The 26,485-nt window shown below is 41.5% G+C and overlaps 1 protein-coding gene across 1 annotated transcript; it reads left to right on the top strand.

The window, feature by feature from the left end:
* Window positions 1-948: 948 nt before the first annotated feature.
* si:dkey-178e17.1 (tricarboxylate transport protein B, mitochondrial) lies at window positions 949-25,894 on the top strand. Its single transcript, XM_036527599.1, has 9 exons — window positions 949-1,273; window positions 14,356-14,463; window positions 16,018-16,117; window positions 21,329-21,467; window positions 21,787-21,871; window positions 23,325-23,429; window positions 24,055-24,170; window positions 24,486-24,559; window positions 24,942-25,894. The coding sequence occupies exons 1-9, from the start codon at window positions 1,162-1,164 to the stop codon at window positions 25,054-25,056; spliced, it is 954 nt and encodes a 317-aa protein (XP_036383492.1). The 5' UTR covers window positions 949-1,161; the 3' UTR covers window positions 25,057-25,894.
* Window positions 25,895-26,485: the final 591 nt, after the last annotated feature.

Below are 26,485 nucleotides of genomic sequence, written 5' to 3' on the forward strand. Positions count from 1 at the left end.
GGTTAATTATCATTGTGAACACTGTTTTGCTTCTGATCTATACCAATGCTTCTAAACATGAGAATCACTCCCGAACAGACGCCGTTATCATCGAAGGAGAAAATGGCAGCCTGCTTTACCAGTCTAACAGAGAAGGAACGTTTTTAATAATGCGATGCTGCAGTTTCGTCCAGCTTTTCTCAATTCGATACCGCAATCACAATAGTTTTTCCATTGAAAAACGTTTTATGCATGACTAGGCCGACACATTCATGTGATTATAGGTTTACAATCACCACTGTGGGCGATCTTGTTCATTGTCCTCCACACCCATCCTGCGTTTCTACACCAGGGCATACATTGTGATGACAATGCGAAGTAAGATGGGTGTGGTCAATTTATAATTTCTGTGTTTGTTCTTGGACACGTAGGGAGTCCTTTAATCTCAGGAGAAATTACATTTAAATTACATTACAATTAAATGTAGGCCTTCGCCAGTTTCGATGTTTCAGCATTTCACGTTATATGACCTACGGACGGTTCAGAGATACGTGATCGGTATTTTTTTTATGATAACCTTAAACCAATTAATTAGAAGAGCTCTCTAGTCCATGTTATACATGGAAATCTAAAAGCGGCGCGTCTTAGTGCCTTTAACCTATGCAACGGATCGAAATCATAGATTTAAAATGATTTTAAAATACTTTAAAAGTCTGATGGGCGCAATTTACAGTGAGCCAGTCCCAGAGTAACGTTTAGACATAATTGCACGTAGGGGTTTTCTTACCAGGTCAGTGGTTTTTAACCGAGAATGTACCGTTCCACCTTAAAACGAGAGTTCCATTCGTCATGCATATGACGCCTTTGTGAAAAGAAAAAAACCGCCCCGCCCGTTTCCGAAGAAAGACTGACCCACCTCACCACCCAACAGGATAGCTATTACACTATATATGCTGTCAACAGTGCAAAAACACTGAGTCTTCTGAAGGCACGTCTGATGTGTCTGCCCATCCCAAATGATTTACGTATACTTAGTTTCATACTGTAGCTAGCTACCTTTGTAGCTCATGTGCTTAGCGCTGCATCACATTAACTGGAAAGTAATTTAGGAAAGGAAAAACAACATAAACAAGCACGTAGTTTAATATCTGCTAGTTCAAATTTTCAGTTTAGTTTACAAATATGTACGGAAACAACAAATTTGTCAGCCCTTTCCACAGACCTCGGTGTTTGGCAGCCGCTGCTCCAGCCGGCAAAGCGAAATTAACGCACCCTGGCAAAGCGATTTTAGCAGGTAAGTTTATCAAGCCTTTCTTCTAGCAAAACATTAAAGACGTTAAAAATCGCGCTGTCACACGAGATGACGCTTGCCAGTTGTTTTGCAGCCGACTTCCTGGATATGTATTTTTCCTCTGGAATTATGCGTTGAGCATGTCACCGAGAGTACATTAATGGATAGAGAAGTGCAACATTGTTTCCGAACATTCTACTTTCTTAGAGGGTGTTCAGTTGCTGTGTCTGTCATTTGACGTGCTGATCCGCGATGTGACACCGCTACATTGTATTGTGCATGAATGAACGCTGACATGTAATGACTAGATTCAAACGCGGAATGAAATGCATTTTCTTACTGTTAGACATTGTTGGAGTGGCTATTTATAAAGGAACATGTTATGACCATGGGATAGTGTTAACGAAGCATTTTGTTTCAGCAGTACCATGGCAGAACAACTAGTACTGCGGGTTTACTTTACTGTATTCTACAACAGCGTGCAACGGTCTGTCATGGTTTTGCTACCCCAGGGGTAGTAGTGTGTATTGAAATTGTAATTAAACAGTACTTTGAAATATAAGATTTTGTATGCTTGCATGCATCTTGTGATTGCAAGACTCCTCAAAATTAATTGCATTAAGTTCAGTTCCTGGACTCAAGTCACACTCAAGTGTGTTCTAGGCACTTACAATAGATTTTTTTCCCAAATAGTTTCTGAATTTTTTGCACCATATACACCTTTGTCAAAGAGATGGCATTAGGAACCTCCAGGGAAAACAAACACCAAAACACAGATCAGTTTGTGAAAGTATGATAGAATCCTGGTTACTATACTATACTTACTATACTACTATACTTTCAGTTATGCTTTCCACTGGTCACTGATAGATTTAATGTTTTTAATTATTACTCAGGCATGACAATGTTAGGAAGCTGATTGAAAAAGGACCTCCCTCGTTTTGAGGGTATTGTATGAGGAAATGGCATTGTGGCATGTGTTCTTAAGAATAAGGAAGTCCCACGCATGAAGTTATCAAGGGTTTAAAAGCTACTTCAGTACATACCTTCAGCAGCACCAAAACGAGTAGGACAAGGTCTTTGCCAAACCCTGTTCCTGCTTGCTGCTGCTGTTGCTGCCTCTCTTGTTTGGTTCTGAGAGGGGTGTGATGGGGTCCAAGGTTGACACTCCTTCATTCTATTAGTCAAGCTGCAAGTCATTTGTTCTCATTCCATCCATGGGACATGGGCAGCCCATTGATATTTTCTCCTTTTAAAATGCGTACTCTGATATCAGGGGTTTGGTCTGTGGCTGAGCTTTGCAAATACAGTCGCAGCACGAGGGAGCTTTTGACCCTTTTTACAGGTAGAGGAGCTAAGGCATGTAAGGAAGTAATGCCCACTATGGTACAGAATCAATTAAATAAAGTAAAGCCTTAATTGACCACCACAGTCATAAATATCATCTTTTTTTTTAAATTGCAGACAGCATTCATAACTCTTTATAACCATCTCTCCAGTCTTTCCCCAATGTGTGGCAGGCATATGTTAAAAGTTAGAATGTGGGGACATAGACTAAGGCATCTATACAATTTAACCACCACATACATTCCCCTTGAGCTGTGAATGTTAACTGTTGTTACTTTCTAAATAACACTACAAGTTAAGCGGTTGCTGAAATTAACTGCAACTTTGAGTAAGAAATAAAAGAAGTATAGCTTAATTTCATTGTTCAAAATGATGGACAACATTCATGCTGGTTGGGTTGAATAGAGTATGAGTATTTATGGTCCTGAATAGCAGGTAAAGGCTGTGAGGTGAACAGCAACATTTAACCGTTGCCGTCTCTTAACTGCACAGCACCTTTCAACCACAAAAGTGGTGCTTGCTTTGCTTCAGAGAAAATAGAATCTTGTGGCAATAGAATACATGTATATACTGTATGTGTGTGTGTGTTTGTGTGTGGTGTGTGAACTTGCTTGTGTGTGCATATGGCTACTGGATCAACCTAAAAGTCCCTTAGGTTGTCGTTGTTGAAAAGAAATCTTGTAAGACCAGCGGTGCCATTTTACCCAGTTCTTGGTTTTCAAGTTTGTCAAGTAGTTTCCCAACGATAAAATTAACACGTTAAACCAGGAAGTTATGGTCACAAAAATACATTCTTTGCCTAATCCCATTAAGCATAAATTACTGTACATGTGGATGCATATATGTGTTTGGTTTGAGAGTTACCTTGTGCTACCAGAGCTGCAAACATAAGAGTGAATGGCCTCCCTCACTGCTACTGCTGAAGAACAGTGTAATAAAAGCATGCTGATCTACACGGTGAACAAAAGCAGAAACAAAATAGTGATTAGTTGAGTGGTGTAGCTTGGCAGCAGGAGCTTAGGTATTTTAACAGATCTCAGATCTGTTTGATAGATTTATCATGGTGTCTGTCTCCTTAACACAAGAGGAAGGAGAGGCATTTTCTTTCAGGGGGGAAGGGAGGCAGGTACAGAGTATAAATCCTTGAGCTGCGATAGTGTAGCCACAATGACACAGCATAATCCAATGCGTTTGAGGGCTGCGTGGTTACTTAGAACATAAGAGATTTGCTTTTTTTTCTGACCATCAGTGAATGCTTTGCATGTAGCTGTGACTTTGAATACAGCTGAGTGTGGATTACTGTTGCTGTCCTTGTATCTTATTCTCTTCTCATATGGCAGAGGAGTGATCACAGCAAAATATTGGCCCATGGGTCAATTTTATATACCCTTTATTATGCACACACCCTGCTTTTGACCTGGCTATTGAAACTAGGGAGGCCTCTAATCACAAAGCATTAGTAGAACGATAATCATTTAACTCAATTAAATTAACTCAATTAAATTTGCTCTGTGATTTTTCACCTCTTATAATCTCATGATATTTCTGTATAAGTATGGAGAGGGATTAAATACCAACTGGACCTTCATCTAACTGACCTCCTCCATCGCCCTGGTGGTCGTGAGTCATGATGAGCTCGAAGTGAGTGAAATAGTTACGTGGGTTGAGTTGATTTGGTTTTTCAAATGGACCAAATATGAGCTCCATATGCAGAGATCAGACCTGTTCTCCCTGACCGCCATGGGTTTGACAAACATGTGCGAACATGTGTGGAGCACCTCCAACAGCTAGAGTGTAGACTGAAGAAGCTTAGGCACAGTCCTGCAGACTTCTGCCCACTTTCTCTCTCTCTCTCTCTTTCTCTCTCTCTCTCACACACACACACACACACACACACACACACTCACACACATTGATGGAAGCTCTCTCCCTTGTCTTCAGCCCTTTTTGCAAGACTGAGCACAAAGCCAAGGCCCCTTACAGAACAAAAAGAAAGGGGGGCATTGATGTAATCAGGACATTGGAAATCTATATGAATTACAATTAAAATAACCCCCCCTTCCTTGCCTCTGTGTCCCTCCACATCCCTTTACTGGTCCAGTGAGGCCGACGGAGCTCTCACCCCAATGGTCAGGTCAGCTATAGATCCCACAGCAGAGGCTGGAGGTACAGCAGTATTATGTAAACATTGGAACGGATCCCTTGATGGAGATATTCTCTGCACCAGAAAGTCGTGGCAGAACTAGCATCCTTATTCATTCTTTAACAAAATCTGCCATTGATAATGAAGTGTCATTCTGCGTTCTTTTCTATGGAGAAGCTCACGTGAAGCTGGTTTAAAGCACTCGATAAAGTGGCACTCAAGGCAGAAGAGGGCAGTATAATGGATGCTGCAAGTCCTTTATGTAAGCATGATAAAAGTGTTCTTGAAAAACCTCAGGGACAGATTTTTCTTTTATGCATCAAGAGTTGTTCTTGGCCCCTCAATCTACCTGAGAGCCAATCGTAATAAAGCAACACACAGCTGCCAAAAGAATGATGTTTTGCCCATGGGGCATGCATTTTCATGGCTTCCTGGCTGCATGTTTGTGTTTCCCACTGGCCGTGGCTTTTTTTCTCTGATCCCCGCGCTCCATCTGGAGAAAGAGGTCCTGCTCTCACCCTCAGGTGAGCAATCAGAGAGATTTTCAGAAAGCCTGTCTCAAGAAAGAGTCTGTGGGCTTGTCAAGAGTGCAGCCACTGCAAACTCACACTTAGCCAGAGACCCCTAAGTCCCCTAACCCCTCCCCTTTTATATATAAAAAACAGAGGTTATTGGTCTGTCATATGTAGTTGCCTTGAGGTGCGTCCTTTCAGGAGGGAATCAAAAGCAAATGTATCATGTCCATCATTCACTGAAGCGCAACCAAAGGGCACTGCTGATGTTCACTCACCATAAATTCATATAGATGGTAAATTATCACACTTCATTGTCAGTTTCATTGTTATGAAGAGTTTGCTAGCTGAAGGGGTATTTATGCTCTGAAGGGAAGAGAACTGTGCAAATTTAAAACACTAGCAAAGAAATAATTGGTCCACTTCATGGTTTGTGATTATCTAGAAATAATTACTTAATAATGACCTTCATATGATCAGATTTGCTCTGGTATTGATGTTAGATTAGTTACATTAATATTACAGGAAGAATTTGTAGTAGTGTACTGATCAAATTGATACTTCACTATCTAAAATGTAGATTTACCATTTGACATTAAAATAGAAATGTGATTTTCAATTATATTGACACATTATTCTGTACAGCTTGATCTTCAATGAGGTAATTCAGCTTTGGATCAAGCTCAAGGGTGCACCAGCAGTATCCTGTTTGAGATTTGGTATTGCAACCCTCTAGCTGGATAAGTCCTCCTTATCTAACTACTGCATGACCCAGCCACCCCTTGCCTGAATGTAATCTTTTTTTAAAATTCTCATAAAATAGATAGCACTCTTTTGGCAAGTAGCATACTTTAATCGAAGCGATCAATATGGCAAATTATATGACTGAATTTCCAGCATGTCACTGAAGGCTGTCCAGTTTTGTTGTCCTATCATATCAATGCAGTTCTAACCTTTAAAATGGTGACTTGGGTCTTATTACATGCTTGATGTTGACAAGGGGCACAGGACCTTTCCAGAGGCATTCACCTCCAAGTGGATTAAGCAGCTGGCTGTCTGCCACCTGTCTTGCATTCACAGTGGAGTACCTACTGCCAGTCCACTGGGTCTAATGTACAGTGAATCTGTGAGGGTGTGAAAGTCTAGACACGTCTTTAACATGATACTATACAAATAGTAGGCTTTCATTTGGCAACATTAACCCAACTACATCTGTTACACATTAGTTGAAGTCATATTTGAGAATGCAGTTTACTTTTGCTCTGACCATCTTTTTACTGTAATTGTACGAAAATATAATTCTGCCAAAAAACAGGAAACTCTTGTACAGTTTTGGAAAGATGCATGTAATGTGTTAGTAGCCCACAGATGACAGATTGGAAATGATTTGCTGAAACAGACATTGATGTTTTTATTATTAGATGTTAGAGCAACATTGGGAAATCACCATCTCATCAGGCAAAACTTAAAAGGCAAGCGTGTAGATTAATTATTCTTTTCATCTTCCTTAAAAACCAAGCAATAATTTTAGGCATCTGTTTAATATTATGTTTGATCTTAATTAGTTCCCAGGCAAAAGTAAAAAAAAAAATGAAGCCATTGCCTATTGGACAAACAGTTAGCCAAAGAACAAGTGTGAACCTCCTTATGAATTCCATTTGAAGCTGTGGAATTTCATGCCCATTTTAGACAGGTTTGTTCAGCAGTCTGCCAGTGTCGGGTTTGGTGTCTCCCAGGCAAATGGTAAACAGGCACTGGGTGGGTGCAGCCTTGGACCCAGAGGCTTCCTTGATTCCGAGGCTTTGTTTTAAACCTTGTTGCATGAGAAATTTCCCTCTACTGCAGCGCTTTGCATCCGCTTCCCAGTGGCATTTCTTTCAGCAGGTGGCTTGCATTTCAAATTATTCTCTTCCCCTTGGCCATTATTTGAATTGTTCTTAGGTACAGTCAGCAGCTATATAAAGGACAAGTACATCTCCTGGTCAGCTGAGTTGTTTGTGTGTTGTTTTTTCTGTATTCACTGGATATATTTCAATGGCATCATCTGTGCTGGAATTGGCACCGGTCCACCATTTACAAGATTAGGGTCCAGATGTCAGTTCGCCTTGGATGCCAGGCTTCTCTTTGATTATGAGTTGTGGCGAGGCACGCTAATGAAATCAACAGGAGCGTATGGTGCAGCATGTCAGTTTTCGCATCGCAGTAACCTCAGCTTGTAAAAGGCTGAAGTGGAGTGGGAACCAGGATGTGTCTGTGTGGATGCTAGAGGTCGATCAGTGCTGCCTCTCCAAAACCCAGCCCCATGGGTGCAGATGTTTGATGACTCCTGGCAATCAGGGATCAGAGCCCCAGGATGTGCCACACTGCTTCTTCTTCCTGCGGGGTTCTAGGATGCACATTGGTTCATTGTGAAGCCTCTGGACAGGGACGAGCCACCCGGCCAATCTGTCACTCTCTCTCCCCCCGAGGGGTTGATTGAGTCGTAAATCAGAGCAGGGGGGCAGAGCCTCAGTAGGAGGGTTAAACACTCAGAGATGTGGGCTCAGGTGGTGATGACAGGCCAAGCGATGAGATCCGAGCCCACAGGTGCCCGTAAAGTCGCTTATTTACAATAAAGCCAACAGGTGGCGGTGCTGCCGAGTGCTTTGATGCTAAAGAAGCCCCACCCTCCCATACCCCAGCCAGATTGGCTGAGGGCGTGAGGGGGATTGCATGTCTTCAGCATGTGCCACAGCTCCCAGACAGGGCTTCTGGGGTAGTCCTGCTGGGGGTCATGACCCCGACATGCTCCACACCGCAGTGCTCTGCAGGCGATGAGCGCAGAGAAGGGAACCTCACACTGGTGTTCTCCTCACAGCCCCACCGAAGCCAACGCTCAGTGACAGCAACACTGGAACACCTGTATTATGTGGCGTTATGTATAGTCAATCCTACCTGCTGTCAGTCACAGTTTTTCTGTAAGATGCATCAGTGCTCAATGGAAGAACAGTGCTGGGATCTAAAATTCAACCTCCACAGTAGGCTGTCATTCTTTCCATGGCTCTTTCATTCCAGTTCTGTAAAAACATGAGGATTGAAATTGTGTCTTTGGGAGAAATGTGGCAGTGGCCACTAGAATTATAGTCCCACAAAGGCTGAGGCTGACAACTACCAACACAGCCAAAGAACTCCTGCTGATTATTAAGGCTTCACATTCTAAGTTATATATGCACATATATATACACTATACTGTGTATGTTAGTGCTCAAATATGAAATCATAAATATGTAAAGTGTTTTGTAATTCTCAAAATGTAACTCAAAACTTGATTACAATGTATTAACAAGATATCCATTTCTGTGCCATGCCACTTAATTTTGACAGTCTTTGTTGCTCCATTCAGTTCATCATCATGTTGCTTTTGCAAAGGTTAAGAGTTTAAACAATTGTTTTTTTCCCAGTGGTACCCATTCAGTGTACATCAATAAAAATATAGTTGTGATTTTCAAGAACAAATGCTATTCCTACTTAGTATACTAGCTCTAACTTAATCCTTTCATGGAAGATTGGTGTAGAAGATAGTAAAATTAACTGATTTAAATCTGATGGAAATAATTAACAGTAGGCAGTTCATGCTACCATGCCACAATACATTTTGACATTCATCATTCATACAATACATACATCATTCAAAGACATGGTAAGTGGTTGTGGACATTGTACAGTCTGGGGTAACCTTAGTCCCCCCTGTGCAACATTAGGAGCAATTCACAGTACTCCCCTGCCCAATGGGTATAAATAGCCCTCTGTTGACTGTTGTCTCATAGTGAGTTACATAGAAGGCGGGGTGTGTTTCTAGGTCGAAGTTTACAGCTGGGATGACATCAGCTTTTTCAGAATGCCTTGTGCCATCTGCTCCTGCCCTAGCCAGGGAAAGCAGAGAAATGATTTTAGTACCAGGTACTGTTTTCAGTACCAGGTTCTGGTTCCAGTACCAGGCCCTTGTAAAACAGGAACAATGCTATCTATCTTTCATTTGCTAGTGTCACTGTCCAAAAGCAAACTCCTCTCATGTTGTGCTTCAGATGAGAAAGCACAACCCTTCTATTGTTCTAAGTGCTACAATGGAAGTGGCCTTCTGGTGTGTATGCGGGTCGTCTGAATGTCAGTAGAGAAAGGAATATGGATGTTCTGTAGTGTTTATCCATTTTGGGGCTCATGAAACCTCACTCTCTCACCATGAGTTCTTGTCAAATGCATTCCTGAAATTGGACTGTAAAAGTGGGCACAAAGGAAACTGATACGATTTGTAGTTCGCAAATAGTTTCGATCATAAATTCATCAAATCAATCAATCAATCAGCTCCTATGGAGATCAGAAAGGGACAATGCCGGGTGCCTTAGTGACGTCACATTATTTCCGTTCATCAGTACATCACTGTGAGCAGACAGCGCTGATTATTAAGTGCTTTCTTGGCCTGAGCTCGGTGGCTGGTGATTAAGGTCAGAAATGAGTTTTGTAGCGAAGGACAGCTGGAGAGGTCTTAAATGATGCAAGCAGACGGGTGAGGTGGCTCGGCTCGGAGAGGTCCAAAAAAGCCAGATGTGTCAGGCACCGGACGCCAGCTTCGCGCAGGAGCTCGTAAATTCAGGGAATGAGATTGCGAGAGAGGACGAGGGAGAGCGCGAGTCCACACTTTGATGGATGTCGCATGCTCTTAATGGAACAGTGGTACAGCAGTGAAACGAGGTGCAGCAGGCAGGGCTCACCCCTCCTCTGTACGTTTCACTGATTTTTACAGAGCCAGTGCAGGCTTAGGACTGTGACCGTGTTGGTGCACGCGCACGCGCAAGATCAGAGAACACATGCCACCGAGGCAGTCACGGCACGTTAACGCAGATTTAAAGCTTGTAATCATGATTTTAAAAAAGGCTGCTTCGTCACTGTGATTACAGTGGCCATAAGTGCTCAGTGGAAGCATTTCATTCACATACCTCCCAAAGAAGGGGGCCTTTGTGTAACGCAAGCAGACTCACTGAACCCTGACTAGCATTAAATAACTGAAGATTAGAGCCATTAGAGCCAATCAGACAAGCTGACCTTTCAAAAAGCATTTGTGTCTGTTTGTCCATGTGAGCCGTACATTGGAACTATGGCCTTGCTTTCCACTGTCTGTATTATTCTGCTGTTCTGTCCCATTGTAGAAATAAGCAGGAGCAGCAATATACCAAACATTGTTAATCATAGTTCCATTGTACTGTGCCTGAGCAATAACCAAGATGCCTCCTGTTGTTATTTATATGAGAATAATCTCTTTAATTTCATTTGGTCTATGGATTGGTTATCCTTCAATTACTGGCATATGTTGACTGAGCTTACCATTAAAGAGTCATGAATATGCATAGTCATGAACTGGGTCAAGACTGGGTCGTTTTCACACTGCACATTTGCTTCACATGGACCTTTTGAGTGGTCTGTTGTCTTCTGGAGCACATGTGAAAAACAACTGATTTTCCCTTCAAAGGAAAAGAAGAGGTTATAAATTGGTAACAGACATTTTCAGTTTTTGTTTGAATACAAGTTAGACATTTGCAAAATACTGTATGTTAATTTAAATCCTGTATTTGGGAGCAACAGATTACAGAGAGAACACAAGTATTTGCTCTTATTTCACTGTATCCTGCCAGTTACTTACACAGCAAATTATAACTGTATGGTTTTGTATCCAGGTTTGTTTTGAAAATACACATATACATGTCAGTCCAAATGGACTAAATATTTAGAATATGACATGTGTATGACATGTAAGCAGAATATTAATGGAAAGTGTCACATTCAGAGCATCACCTTATTCAGAATATTTTGCTCTGAATTAGTTGCTTAAATGATTGTCTGTATATCCAAAATTGTAAGTATTCTGGAATATTATGCTGCTTGTGAACATGGCTGCTGTTTCATCCCATCAGTTTCATTCTCATGTCTGACACTTTCTTCTTTTGTGAAACCTGGGTCCCTACATGTCCAGCAAATGGTGTCCCAGGTTTCATTCATTGTGACAAGCTGTGTGTAAACATTGACATGAAGTTCCATGGTAGTCTGAAGAAAGTTATGTGATAGCAGGATTGGGTCTCTAGGCCTCCATTAGCTGCTCTGATTGGGCCTTCGGGATCAGGCTGCGGGGGAAGGGGGCAGTAGTGAGATAATGGACAGCTGGAGGAGGTGCTGTTATTGCATATATAATGGAATTTCCTCCCCCTGGGTGCATGCGCTTGATTCATTTAATTAACTGATTCATTTAAATAGACAGCTTCATGTTTGCAGTGGACTCATCTGTATCAGAGAATAACCCCCTGTCATTAAATTTAATCAATTGCACTTATGTTAAAGACTCTTTTGGAAATAAAGCCAAGACTTGGGTGGTCCTGTCTTATGTGGGTGTATGTTCTGTACATATTAAGGCCATGGCTGGTGTTTTGACTAGTAATTGACCTGGGCGATTGACTGGTCATACAAACAGAAGTGAGCACGGTTATCCTGTGAAAGTGTAGCTGGAAAGCTGTCATTGAAGCGCTTGTTGGCCACAATTTACCTTAGAGAAATTGCTTGAATGGTGACTGACATAAAACATATTTTCTGAAATTGGGAAGACTACTATTATGTGAGAAATAACCATTTTTGCTATTTCATGCTAGCTTAGTCAAGACGTCTTAGTTGTTGGGAGGTTCAGACTCATTTATTTGACCTTTTCTACCACCTGCCCATTGCTTTCCAGTTTGTTGTGCTTCTGTTTGTTTTCCTGGAAGGTCTCTGAGGATGGAGCAGGTAAACACTCATGTGCTGCCCCTCTACCACCGTCTTGTTGCCACTATTTTGCCTATCTTTTCTGCATCCTTTTGTTGTGGTTATGCTACAGGATGCTGTTCACCTGAAATGGCTGAATGTAGATTTTTTTCTTTGTCTGTTAGCAGTAACAGGAACAAAAAGCAAGAAAATCATGACTTCTTCCTCTCTCATGGAGCAAGAGAATCATGACTTCCTCCTCTATCATGAGTTAGTAAGCACCAGCACAAATTTGGCAAGTGACCTCATTTACAGATATAGGTAGGTTTGGGTGTTATAAAAAAAATTCAGCCAATGGGTCACAAAGCAATCTACACACAGTAAAAATTGAAAACACAGATTCCATGCCATGGGAGCTCGTGCAATTATATGTTTTGATGGATTGGAATAATGGGAAAAGAATCAGTACATCGATTGGGAAATGCATGAAATCAGTCACATGGAATATGACTGATGTCTACGCTGTGATTGATGGTGAACGCGTTACCTAACTGGTACACTAATCAACCTTGAGGAGATTTCCTGGCCAGTGATAAAAGTTACATGCCATGTTGTGATTAATGGACCTAAACATGTTCTGGGTTCAGCAGCACATGAGCAGTAAGTTAGGCTTGATCAGCTGCAGACTGTCACACTGATTGACATTAGAATGGCACACATACAGCTAAGGTGAGTTACCGGGAATACAGTGTGATTTTAGCTGGCTTAGCTTATCTATCGGTGTGACTTGGGGATAAAATGCAGTTTGGAGGCTACAAATATAAATCTCCCTCTTGTAAACAATGTTATATATTGTATATCTTATATTAAAGAGCAGCCAGGAGTGCGGCAGTTAGGGTTTTCACTTCACCAAATTCCAATTCCAAAATTTCAAAAAAGGAAACTGGTGAAGAAAGCGAAGCAGTGGCCCCCAGCAGGCAAAGCCCAGGCTGGATCACATTATATGTGTGAACCCATGGACTTAGTACAAAATAACGAAATGTGATAAAATTGAGTGTTGAGTTATGAGACAGAAACTGAACTGTTTCAGTTCCACAACTTGTAACAGTTCTACCTAGATTTGTGATGTAATAATGGAACTGAGTACATTTAATTCAATGTGTTACATACATAATTAAAACAACCTACTCTGGTAATGTACCAAGTACATAATGGTTAACAATATACATGCTTCATCTGAGCAACTATCCAAGTCCTGACAGACATGGGCAAGTTACTTCTTGCACTGTGGAATAATGGCAGTAGTGTAAATGATTTTGGTTCCCAGGTAATAATAAGCTTAACAATAAAAGCTTTTCCATAGCACTAATTTAAAATGTTTATGTTACTTACATAACATTTGTTCTCAGGGATTCATTTGTTAATATTTTTAGTAAGGGTTCTCTCTTAAACCATTGTATTTCAGAGTTACTTGGCCAGAGTTAATCAATATCAACTTACTTAACCATTCTCTGTGCAACTTCTGCTGAATCAGCTGGCTGTAACAACTAATCATTATCCATATTAATAATTGTTCACCCACCGGCTTGCTAAATATAGAAACAAAGATATTGATGTAACCCCTTTGTCTTTTAAATCACAACAAATAAAATGAAAATATTTAATGATGTGTTGGTGTCACATGTTAGTGATGATTTTTTTCATTTGCTAGTGTCACTTTGTGGGTAGCAACGGTCACTAGAATGAATTTCCCCACACTTACAGAAACACATATCCTATTTGTCAAAAACATATCTCTGTAAATCGGCTTTGCTTGCGGAGAAGTTGAGACATTGCACCAACATACACACTTTTATGTTCCAGTAGCACCAATTTTGTGTCTAATATCCAAGGGCATTTAGAAAAAAAAGGTTCCTTCACTTTTAATTTTCAGAATGCTTCTGCATGTAGTTCTGTAAATTATTTTTGAACGAAAAACTATTTAATTGAACTTTTGCATGTAAGGTGATTCAAGGGAGCAATATCTATACTCATTTGCCCCTGAAGTGCATATTACTGAGGATGAGTTAATACAGTACTGTAGTAGTGATAGTATTATTGGTATATGCAGTCTTAGGTTGGCTCTCATCAATCTATGGAATGTTTCACTAATTGTACTGTTCACTAGTTGTACCCATTCACCCCATTGTCATTTATGTTAGCACAGATGAATACTGTTTGATATTGAATATGACTGCTCCTCCGTGCATGTCAGCCAACAGGGAGTCGGATGTGTCTCTCAGAGGCTGTGATTGGCTGAAGGGTGCTGTCTGTTCGCTCTGCAGGTGGAATTGCTGGAGGGATCGAGATCTGCATCACCTTCCCCACAGAGTATGTGAAGACCCAGCTGCAGCTGGATGAAAAGGCCAACCCCCCACGTTACAAGGGTATTGGTGAGTGCCAGGTCTTTCCGTGGGATTTTGACGTGTCAGTCACTCCCATTGAACCATTACCTGCATGCTGTTGGTGAGAAGTGATACATCATGTTCACATTGCTGCAAATTCTTTAACGCCATTACCATATTTTATATATAATATCTGTATGTTTGTCTGATGTAACATAATGTGTTGCAGCCTGGTTAGATAATGATTTTATTGGAAAGTCATTCATTTAATATGCATTTATATTACAACACATCCAAGGTCATTGTGACAAGTGATCCTGACACTTAAACAGATGCGTAAAATTCATTAAATATCCTCTGTGGAGTCAACATTTTCTTCACAAGCCTCTGAAATAATATACTCATTTGAGAACCACGGAGTAATCTGATCTAAAATAATCTAAGTAAAATTACCAGTGTTTACTTTTATTGTACCCTAGATTAGCCTGGATTAGTCTTGTGTTGGATACACTCTGAACAGTCCTGGAGTTCTGTGGATTCTGTTTGCTTGGTAAAATCATGGAAATATGTCTTCCTTTGAGTGGACATACAGTCTCAGACCTCATCGTATTGTGCCACCTCTTAAATGCCCCTTTAGAAGTGGATACACCCATTAACCCCTGCTAAATATGTCCAGAACACATGTCCCTGGCTTATTTTGTACTAATTTATTTTGAACTCACAGGTGTATCAAGCATCTCTCCCATAGCATACTTGTTTGCCTTAGTATCAGGGCTTTTAGTTTCCTGGGAAACCTGCACTCTGGACTAATGCCCGCCAATGTGCATTCTCATGTTATGCCTGTGGGTTAATGAACTGCAATGCCAAAGTTCCTCTGTCCCTCCAAAGAGGCACACATCCTCTCTCTGGGAGTGATGCTCTGATGGAGGGGGGGAAGGTTTCCACATCACCAGTTCTGTGGAACGCACAGGTGCCTCATAGGGCCCAATTAGCTGTTTTTACATACTTGAGCCATTAATAATTCCAACAGGCTGTCACAACACTTGTTTGTTGACACAGAGATGGTGATGATCCATGCTGTAAACAAACCCAGCTCCTCTCGGTAGGAGGATTTCCTGGCCAGGCTTTGAAGAGCATTTTAATGAGACTCGTCCTGGTCTGTTCTCTGTCATACAGCTGCTACTTTCACTTAAGATAATTCCCTTGCGTATATCACTAATAATATAAAACTTTAAGAATAAAAATTTGAAAAAAGAGAAATAAAAAATGAGAGAAGCATAAGATAAGTGGGATAAATGGGAGTTAATTACTGTAACCAAAATTGGATCCAGTGTGCTTACTTAAAAATACTGTTGCATTCGTTTGTAGTCAATGGCATTTATGAGGTTTTCTTCACTGCTTCTGCTGTCACCACCCAACCTTTCTTCCTCTTTAATCACCATATTTGTTTTTTTCTGTTTTATCACATGTCAATATCTACCCACCCTTTCAGCTGCCTCATAAACAAACCCACAGACCCACACCAAAATGAAATGTGTTTGGATTGGGAGACATGTAACGCCGGTGCTTACCAGACTAACAGAATATCTCTGTCTCCTACAGCGGACTGTGTGAAGCAAACCGTGCAGAGCCATGGTGTGAAAGGATTGTATCGAGGTCTCAGCTCCCTGCTCTACGGCTCCATTCCCAAATCCGCTGTCAGGTGAGTGTGCTAGTGATGTCCTGGGGACCTCCGTGCTTCCTCTTTTAGGACCACAAAGTCCTCTCCCTCTCACTCCATATGAGCTGAAATTCTGAGATCATCAGATCTTCTCAAGATGAACAGGTTTTATCCTGGGCTGTTCACCTGTGTTCATGATGCTATGTCTGCAGATGAATACCATTTATTTGTCATGTAGGTTCCCCTCCTGGTAAAAAGCATTCTTCCAGTGTGTTTCAGTCTCACAGATGGGTGGTACAAACTCTCAAGGTGTTTGCTTAGCCCCCTTCCGTGTACCCCCTCAGGGGCCAGCATGACCGCTTGTCTGTTATCAATTGAAAACCGAAGGAAAATGAAGACCCAAAATGACCCAAAATGTGTCAAAAAATGTGTCAAAACATCTCAGAAAATGAATCGGGGTAACAATGGAACTTGGTACGTTTCTGAGGTTGACTACAGATTGTGTGGTAGATATATGAGATGGGGGTTACAAAACAGGACTTTGATCAGAAAATTGCAGGTCTGAATCCTAAAATGGGCTCTGCTAATGTAACCTTGCGCAAGGTACAGTTGCTTTAAAAATATGCAGCTGCATACATGGGTAATGCTTAAATTTAAGAGTCTACTAAGCAAATAAACATTGTTGTAAATTAATTTACCTCTACCCCTGCGACTGGTTAATGTTATGGAAATCCCCATAGGATGTCTTCCTGTCCGAGACAGTACTGTAAGAGCTAATTGTAATATATGTCAATCCTGTGCATAGCAAAGGTGGGTGTGGATGAAGGTTATCTGAGGCTAGATGACTGATCTTCTTCTTAACAATGTTTATCAGCATGGTTATAAATAATCCTATGGAGCCACGGCATCCTGATTCTAATTGACTGCGGCAGGTAGCAATTACCAGTTCTGTAATGCCTGAAGAATGAGGAATGGGGCATGGCCTGCTTTTGGCGAAATGGGCACGCGCTGTGTTTTTGTCTGATCCACTGTCAAATAGAGGAACACCATTCTTCCACAGGGCTTCCAGAAGAAGCCCTAATTGGTCCAAACTCGCTGGCGCTGCCTCTAAAACACAAGGGAAACATGCTGCCCTGTTGCTACCTCTGCGCTCTGTGTGACAGCCATGACATTACAGTCTGCACCGGCCTTTTAGAAGGGATTGACATTTTCACGCTGCATGCTTTGTTCCAGCCAACAAAGGCTTTTTAGAGACTGTCTGCAGCACTCTGGCACAAATGTCATGAAAGATTCCCCCGGTGCCCTCATGTGTGCCCGGCAGTGTTAGAGTGGCGAAGCTGTCTGTTTAAAAGTGGACAGACCCAGTGGTGTGGAGCAGAGCTGTCAGTGCCTTCCATGGCCTGTCTCTATAAACACTCCAGTGCCAAAGAGGCTGGGCTGCATTGGAATTTGCCAGAGGCTCAGACTTGGAGTTGGTGGGTGGGTTTGTTTTCGGCGCTGTGCGGAGAATAACAAACTATGGCTCGGCTCAGACAGACATGTGATTGCATCATGTTATTACAGAGTGAGGGATGTGGTGTTGGGATTGGGGGTTGTGGGGGGGTTGTTGGCGGTTACTGGAAAGGGAGTGGCACAGGAGAGAAGGACAGGGTGGGAAGTGAAAAGCAATGCATGACTGAAATGTCCAGGCGTGTACAAAAGAGCAGTCTGGCTGCACATCAATGTTTTACTGCTTTGCATGAATATTTCAGGTGGCAAAGGCACAGCACCAAGACAAAAAACTCCACTGCATTCAGATGAAGTTTCTCACAGAAGGCATAGGATTGACAGACCATGGTATCTACATAGGTCACACATGCCCATTTGTCTTCATTCAATAGCTAGTCAGTGTGTGCCACCTAAGATGAATCCATGGCTTTCTCGTGGGCTGCAGTTTGTATGTCCCATCTGATCAACTATTAAAAATGGATTTTTCCATGCATCCAAGTGGAGAAAAGGATGTACTCACTAAAAACAATTTGAGCCTCTAGCTAGATTCTCTGACCTGTATTTTAAGCTTATTCAGGCTTAGAGTGCTTACATTTTAGTATCTCCTGTGTGTGCAAGGAATGCACAGAGTCATCTATTTCAGCTCACAAAATGACACTTTCCTTGATTTTTGTCTGTGTAAATGCAAGCACTTGCTGTTTGGAGCAATCTGTGGTGACAGGGGAGAGACCCTCTGCTGTAGGAGCTGTCTCACATTGGACTGTATCTTGTGGTCGTACCTCCTGGTCATGCTATTTTAGTCAATATGATGGATGATGGAGCACCTTGAAACAGCTCCTGCCCCCTCTATGTGCTCAAAGTGCATCGACTCCTGGTTTTAATGTAATTTCCCAGGATGGAGTGATTTCAGGGAGCCAGCCTGTGGCTGACTATATATCAATATGCAACACATCCCTCTCAGCTCCTCAGCCTTATATTTCACAAGATGTTGGAATCAATTTTAGACCGAAAACTCCCATGATAATCTGTCAGGAAATTGTTGTGGGCTTGTCATTGACTTATTTATGATTTTTTTATATCACTTAGCCAGATTTGGTTTGCACTTGCAGTGGTCATCCATGTGTTACCGGACCGCAGCTCCACTGTCCTCTAAAATGGCTGCTGCGTTGTACTGCACTTATGATTCCACTTGAAAGTGGGCTTTCTATCCCCCCCTCCCAGCCACATCCAACCCCACTCGAAGAGGCACTTCCCTTATTAGCTGATGGGACCTGATATGTGGCTGGCTCCCATGGGAGGGTGACCTTGAGGGAATCACACTAATGCACTTAAATTCATTACACGTTGCCTACAAATGGCCAAAGTGGCTCTGACTCATCCAGGACCATGGCATTCTGCCGAGGTGTCCTCTGTGTGTTGTCAAAGATGAATGCGTCTTTGAAAATGGCCCTTTACTGCGTCATTCCTGGTGCTGCTGTAATTTTTTCACTGACGTTGCATCCTCACATACAGGCTTTCTAGACATGCTTGTGAAATCAAAATGATTTGAAACCTTTTTTCCTTTTCATAATACCTTCTCAATAATGTGAAAGGTTGAAAGCATTGAACATGAAAATATATATGCTTTTAACTCCAGCTGTAACTCTCCCACCGCTTTAGTGTCTTAGTGGAGCTTTGTACTACAGCCAGTAAAACAAGCCATTTGTAGTGTATTTGTAGTGAGCAGCTACAGCAATTTCGCTTTGTTGTGGATTATGTTTCACAAGAAGTTTGTGAGGTGAGGTTTGTTGAAGCATCCATCAGGGATCACAAAACCAAATGCAGCAATGCCTTTAGTCTGGCTCATCATGTTGAGTGTATATGTGCTGAGGCTATGGATGGAAAGACAGTCATGTCAATCTGTGGCAGGCTGTGAGGCGACTCTTGAACCCTGTGCGTGACCCAGGCTGCTGCTACTCCAGATGAGCAGCTCAGGGGTGGACAGCCCGTGAGCAGAGGTTAGCTTAGCGACTGTTTTTCACAGACAGACACTGACAGCATGATGCTCTGATCAAAACCAGAGAGAACCCTACGCTCAGAGGAGCTGAGCTGGAGGATTGCAGAACTAGAGGACCCAGGGTGAAAGAGTGCAGGAACTGCAAAGAGCCTCCTTTCACCATGAGACGATTTAAAAAAAAAGTGGCTCTTCCTTCATGCACACGTCTCCATATGTAAATGGGCGTTTTAAGAGTCGCACGTCAGTCAGAGTAGCAAGACGGGAAGCTAATGTGTTTATTTTGCAAGTGCAGCCGGGAGAGACGGCGCGGGTTGTTAAGCAGCTGTCAGTAAAATAAATGTGAGATGCGGGAGCGAGACGGGGAGCAGATGCTGAATGATAATGAGTCCAAGGAGAAATGGTCTTTCTCGCTGCTATAAGCAGGTAAAGACTTACACACACACACGATAACAACAACAGAATAAAGTGGAAGACGAAAGGCCTCACCCACTCAGCTTTGTTATCGTTCTAGTCACCGTCAGAATTCAATTCGAGCTATAAATAGACCATCGCTGTGCCTGAATGACTTCCTGGTGCGGCATCTTCAAACAGGTCGTAGTAATGAAAAATAAAAGACAAGCCCTGAAGACACGGTAGAAGAGCTCAAGACTTCTGTAACAAAAATTTCTGCACATTCATGCGCACTGAGGGGAAAATATTCCCTGTCTGCATTTTAAAGGGGAAGTCCGTGAAGATGCTGTTCCTTAACACTGAATTTAGTGCAGTTGAGTATCTGGTCATATTCTCTTCCCTGTCTTCTTTCATATTTTGAATTTCAAAATGAAGGATGTCAATTTGTCTATGTCGCCTTGAGATAAAGCCACTTGGATTAATTGATTATGAAATGATCATTTCTCATTACATGCTCTGCCTACTGTAAGGCCATATAGACAATTTGGGGTCATTGGGTCTGTGCAGGTCTTCCTTGATAAACTTTCCAAATGTCCACATGTCAGTCAATGGGAATTGTCAACTATAAATTAAACAAGAAATGTATGTAATACCAAAATGTTATAAGCTTAAATACCAATTAAATGTAAATGAACAGCATTTAGAATTGTGATCTTTTTCTTCCCCTAGGGGCATTCCCCTTTGATAAGGGAGCTAATTTTTTAGTTTGAAAAAGCAGATTTGTATTTCCTTTGGAAACTGCAGGAAGCTGCTATCTGCTGCCCTTGGACAAGTCATTGCCTCCACCTCTAGTTGGCTGATGAAAAATATTTGTTCATATTTAATGTGTTTCTATACGTGAATATTTTGTTGATGTAATTTAACACAGAATACCCTTTAAAGCTAACATACAGTAAGTGTACGTTGAGAATGCAATTCTTGAAAAAGAACCTGATCTCTATCTGGATTACATTTTTCATATAATGCAGTGGAAGATTGTACTTTTAAATGAAATAATTTGGTTGACATTTAAGGCTGGTGGTGTTTACAACCACACATTGCTAATTTGACAACCTGTTCCCTCATTGCATTATGACTGAAATAAAACTCATCAGCCAAGAAATAACCAAATTGTATGAGAAAAGCCTGTAAAAATGCCTTTAAAAAGTCCATTATCCAATCACGTTGGGAAATGTACAAGGGGTAAGTGAGGCAAATGTCTTACAACTATGAAAGCTTCAACAGTGACAGGCAATTATAATCGACTAACTTTGCTGGAGGCATGCTGTGTGCTGTGAAGTGATGCCAGTGCTGGGCCTTGTCCACTCGCTCTCCCACAGGTTTGGTGTATTCGAGTTTCTTAGCAACCAGATGAGGGATGAGACAGGCAAGCTGGACAGCAAGAGGGGACTGATCTGCGGGCTGGGCGCAGGTGTGGCCGAAGCCGTGCTGGTGGTATGTCCCATGGAAACAGTGAAGGTGAGTTGTTGTGTGGAAGGAGGGTACTGCCTATGATTATACTTGCAGAGCATCCAAGTCTGTCCCCTTACTTCCTTCTGCCCTTAACTGCACTGAAGTGCAGTCAGTCTTTTACAGGGAGGTAGGACAATGTGGGCTTTAGCTAGCACCTTGAGATAGCTCTGGAGATAGTACCTTATTGTTTTCCCTGTGACATTTAGAAGATAGGATTGGCTAAATGTGGCCTTTAAGTTTAGTTAAGGTTGATGTTTACTTTCCTTGTCATGTAATTGATTGTAGATGAATTGCCTGAAAATACTGAGGCTTTTTGTACTTCTAGGTTAAGTTCATCCATGACCAAAGCTCAGCTAATCCTAAATACAGAGGTTTCTTCCATGGGGTGAGGGAAATTGTACGACAGCAAGGTAAGGAGCACCTTTATCCTGTGCACACACTGTCCTCTGCTGGCTTTTGGAAGTACTGCATGATCCTTGTATTATCTTGTGTTGTACTAAATAGTACTCAGGACTTGCAAGTATTGCCATCTGCAGATCATATGGAATAGTGCAAAAAAAAAAGTATTTTACCCACTTAGATGTATTCATATATTGTTAAACTATTTATACAGCTTGATTTATAAAAATACAGCTTAAAATAAATAACTGATTTTAAAGAAATATAGTTCTATTCTGAATAATTTAAAAGATCCCTCTCAAAGACCTCAAGGGTACAGTGGCCTAAATAATATTTCATGTTCCTTAAAAAAAGCCTTTTTCCAATAAGCAAAGTGATTTACAGCTAATGGATCAGATTTGGTAGATTTGGTCATTTGACTGAGTGATTGCTTGATTGAATTTATTTGATAATTATTAAACCATTCAAGAGGATGCTCCTGACAGAAACATCTACAAGTACAAATCTAAAAACTATCAAGGATAACACAATAAAGCTTGAAAAATGTTTTTCAGTTGTGTTTTTTAAGTGGATGGTGGGTGGGGGTCAGGGGGTACAAAGGCACGGTACATGGCAAATAGGCATCCAAAGACAAATTATGTATGTCTACAGTAATATCATATATCAAACATGCAATCACAAAACAGATCATCATCATTGTTTTAGTGAAACCTGCCATATCATTACAGTACCATACAGAATTATAGAAGAAGGCACATTACCATATTTAATGCAAAAGTATAGAATTCAGCTAGTGCTTCGTGAATCCATACACCAGCTGATCCATCTTTTTAATGCAGACTTGAACCTACTCATAGCACTGATTGCTTTAGACTTGTTGGAAGATTCTATCCCATAGAAAGGCAGCTGAGCAAAGAAAAGCCTTCTTGTCCACATGAGACTGAAACTTGAAAGAGAAAAAAATCAGTTGTGCTCCCCCTTGTGGCATAAGCATGGGTATCTCTAACATAGTTGAAATATATTTGGGCACAGCACAATAAGAAATCTTGTGAACAAGATACATTTTTATCTGTATATTTGTAGTTTACCTTTCAAGGGCTTTGGGGCATTGGTAAACAAGCATACTTTGCATACTTTACCCCAAGTAGGGCATACAACAAGCATAATCAAATGACATTGTATTAAAACCCCAGCCAGTGTTTTTAAGGCTCCAGAGTCCAATAACTAGAACATTTTATCCAAAAAATGAATCCTATGATTACTTTTTGTGAACACTATCGTAATTGAGACCACATGTTCTGTCATGAGACAAGCAAAGACCTGTATCTGAAAAAAAAATCAATATAAAACCAAACACTAAACCTTCAGCACGCTAAACTTGCCATCTGTCCTGTTGATTCCCCCATCAGAGACTATTTAAAAAATCTATTTTTGTTGATGCCTTGCTGTGTCGGTCTCTTTCAGGACTTAGGGGAACATATCAGGGGTTAACCGCAACAATCCTGAAGCAGGGCTCCAACCAGGCTATCCGATTCTTTGTCATGACCTCACTGAGGAACTGGTACAAAGGTGTGTATGTGACATGCCCTGAATGAACTTGAAGGTAACGAGTCACTCTTATCTCCGAGATGAAAAAATAGCTCTAGTCATGTGCCATAAGGGTATGTATTTACCCTTTGTATCACTTTTTCACTAATACCTCAGACAACAGTAAGGAATTCCACAGAAACAATTATAACAATACAGTTATATCTGGTTTAATCCTAAAACCCAGATATATTTTTCTTGGATTCTTGGTCGTATAGCAAATATCAGGGATGTGCACCCTGATATTGTACTGACATAATCTTTGTCACCTATTTTTAATGCTAACTGCAATGAGATGTAACTTAATCATAACATAATCATTGTTAATGATACTGATTACTTTACTGAATGCAGATACACTGCAATAACAGGAAAGATCCGTCTGTGGTCACTCCATATTGTAGGATAGGTTGTCTTACCACTGTCATGTGCTACTAGTTTGTGTGAATGTGAAGGATCAAAAGCAGCAGAGGCTGTGATCTCCAAAGTCGACTTCATTTTCTAAAAAAGCAAAACTGACATTGCAGTGTCAAGATAATGCAACGGTAATATTGTGGGAGGGTCCTGCAGCGTTAGGGCTGACCTAGCCATGTGTTTCCTGCTCTAGGTGATAACCCCAACAAGGCCATGAACCCTGTGGTCACAGGGTTGTTTGGTGCCATTGCCGGGGCAGCCAGCGTGTTTGGGAACACCCCACTGGATGTGATTAAAACCAGGATGCAGGTAGGACACACTTTGGTTTCATCATGCACTGCAGTGATGGCCGTCACAGAGCATATTGTCACCTGTAGTTTGTAGGTGAGAGAGGATGCCATGGGCAATGGCTGTTTTGAACCAATCAAATCCTTCTCCTCAGCAACGCAAAAAGGCTGGCCCCAACCAGTGGGCCATGATGAGCACATACAGTACATCCTCCATTGCAGCCTCATGTGAACACTGAAATGATTATACAGTAAATACCTTGTAGTTACCTTACATGGATGGGTGTGTTTTTCCGCTGCTATTGCACCACAAAGATCCGTTATTTCTCTCCCGCAGGGTCTGGAGGCTCACAAATATAAAAACACTGTGGACTGTGCCATTCAAATCATGAGGCACGAGGGGCCTGCAGCGTAAGTGCATGAAAAACTCACTCACAGAGTGCCACTGTGCTAGATCTGCTTACTGAAATGTTTGTAATAGTATGGCTCTTTGTTCAGCTGCTATTTCTTTCATGCCTTAAGGCTAATATCTCCTGAAAGTGCCTTTTGAATACTGCAGAACGAAAGATATGTTCAAAAAGCTCACTACCAAAGGCGTAGTCCATTAGCTCCATAAATTTATGCCAGTGCTTATGAAGCATGTTTGTGACATATATGAAGTTGTTAGCTAGGATTAATAGGACTGATTTTACCATACTGAGAAAAAATTGCATCTGTCAAAGAAACACATAATCGATCATCCAATTCCATTGATTCTTTTAATTCACAGCCCTTTTTTTTCCTCCCCCAACAGGTTCTACAAGGGGACCATTCCACGTTTAGGACGTGTCTGCCTGGATGTTGCGATAGTTTTTATAATCTATGATGAGGTGGTAAAAGTACTGAACAAAGTTTGGAAGACCGAGTGAGGAGGAGGAACACAACTGGCCTAGCCAGCATGGCTTAGGGCTGGCCCTGTGACATCACTGTGTGACCGAAGATGGGGACAGTCTATAAAAAATGGGTGTGCCATAGGCGGTGCTTTAGTCCACTTGTAGCAACATTTTAACTAGTATGTACTATATCTAATTTTAGCAATGTCTGTTACTTACAGGTTTGATAGGGTGGAGGGATTTTATGGGCTGAAATGGATGTGTTGTTTAAAGTCCCCAGTGTCTTCATCATGGGTTCTACTAAGCCATGTGAAGCAGGGCAGCCAGTGACCTAGGCCATATCAGTGTTCTAGCCTAAATGCACTGTGGGTCCAAATGAGATTATGTGACCAAGGCTTTCATATTGCTTGACATGAGTTGCCAAGTGAAAGTTGTTTTTTTTTTTTTTTTTTTGTCTGCTGCCAAAATATGACCTGATCTCTACTTGTAGTTACCCAGTCATAACTACCGAGTCATTTGAATGCTGATTCTGTTGCTGCTGTTTGCCACATGGCCTTTGCCAAGTTGATTTGCACTCTGACTCTGAAGGGGTCCAGTCCAAAGAGTCATCTGTAACCTTTTATTTCCCCCCCAAAAAAACATTTTTATCAGGCACTGATCAACTGCTCCTGGTTCATTGAGTCCTACACTGAATCACAAGTTTAATTCAGCCACATATTGTGTAAAGGACACTTAGGAGGGTTCTTTACCAAAATGAAACCTAGAGAAAGAGTTTCATTGGTTACGCCTTCCATGTATATACTGGCCCAATTTAGAACCACCCCCTAGTTCCTCCCCCTTGACCCTTCTTGACCCCCCTCTCCAGAGATCTGGAAGCACCAGATAGATGTAAGCAATATGGCAGAAATCCACAAAGTCTTTCAGAGGGATGGGTGGCGCTATGTTGCTAATATTTATCTGATCATTTCAGATCTTTGAGGGGGAATCAACAAGGGCCAAAAGGAAGGGGCTAGGGGGTGGTTTTGGATTGGATTTGTTTTGGATTCATTAGCACGATAAGGACCATTGGCGGTTAGTGTGTCCATCATAATGCTTTCCCAAAAAACATTCGATTGATTTTAAGCTCCAATTAAATATACATTCTAAGAGGTATTTGTAAGGTAAACCACTGAATATTGTCCAGAGCACAGCTTCAGACCAATGTCACTTCAAGATCTCATATTGTCAGTTGAATGTGGACCTTGGGCAAATCTTTCATTTTGAACGAGTAGTCAATAGACAGCATTTTATGGTCTAATATTGATCCCCATTACCAGTGTGTTTGTTGGACTGGAATATTGTTTAGTGCCTCCAAGTGGAGACTGTTTACAGTTTACAGGAAATGTTGGGGGAGGGACGATGGGGGTGAAGGGTCATTCACCATTGCTGTGAAGGAGTAGATACTCTATGTATGGAACTCATCAGT

This window comes from Megalops cyprinoides, chromosome 4 (genome assembly GCF_013368585.1).
Source record: "Megalops cyprinoides isolate fMegCyp1 chromosome 4, fMegCyp1.pri, whole genome shotgun sequence".
In the NCBI taxonomy this organism is placed as follows: Eukaryota; Metazoa; Chordata; class Actinopteri; order Elopiformes; family Megalopidae; genus Megalops; species Megalops cyprinoides.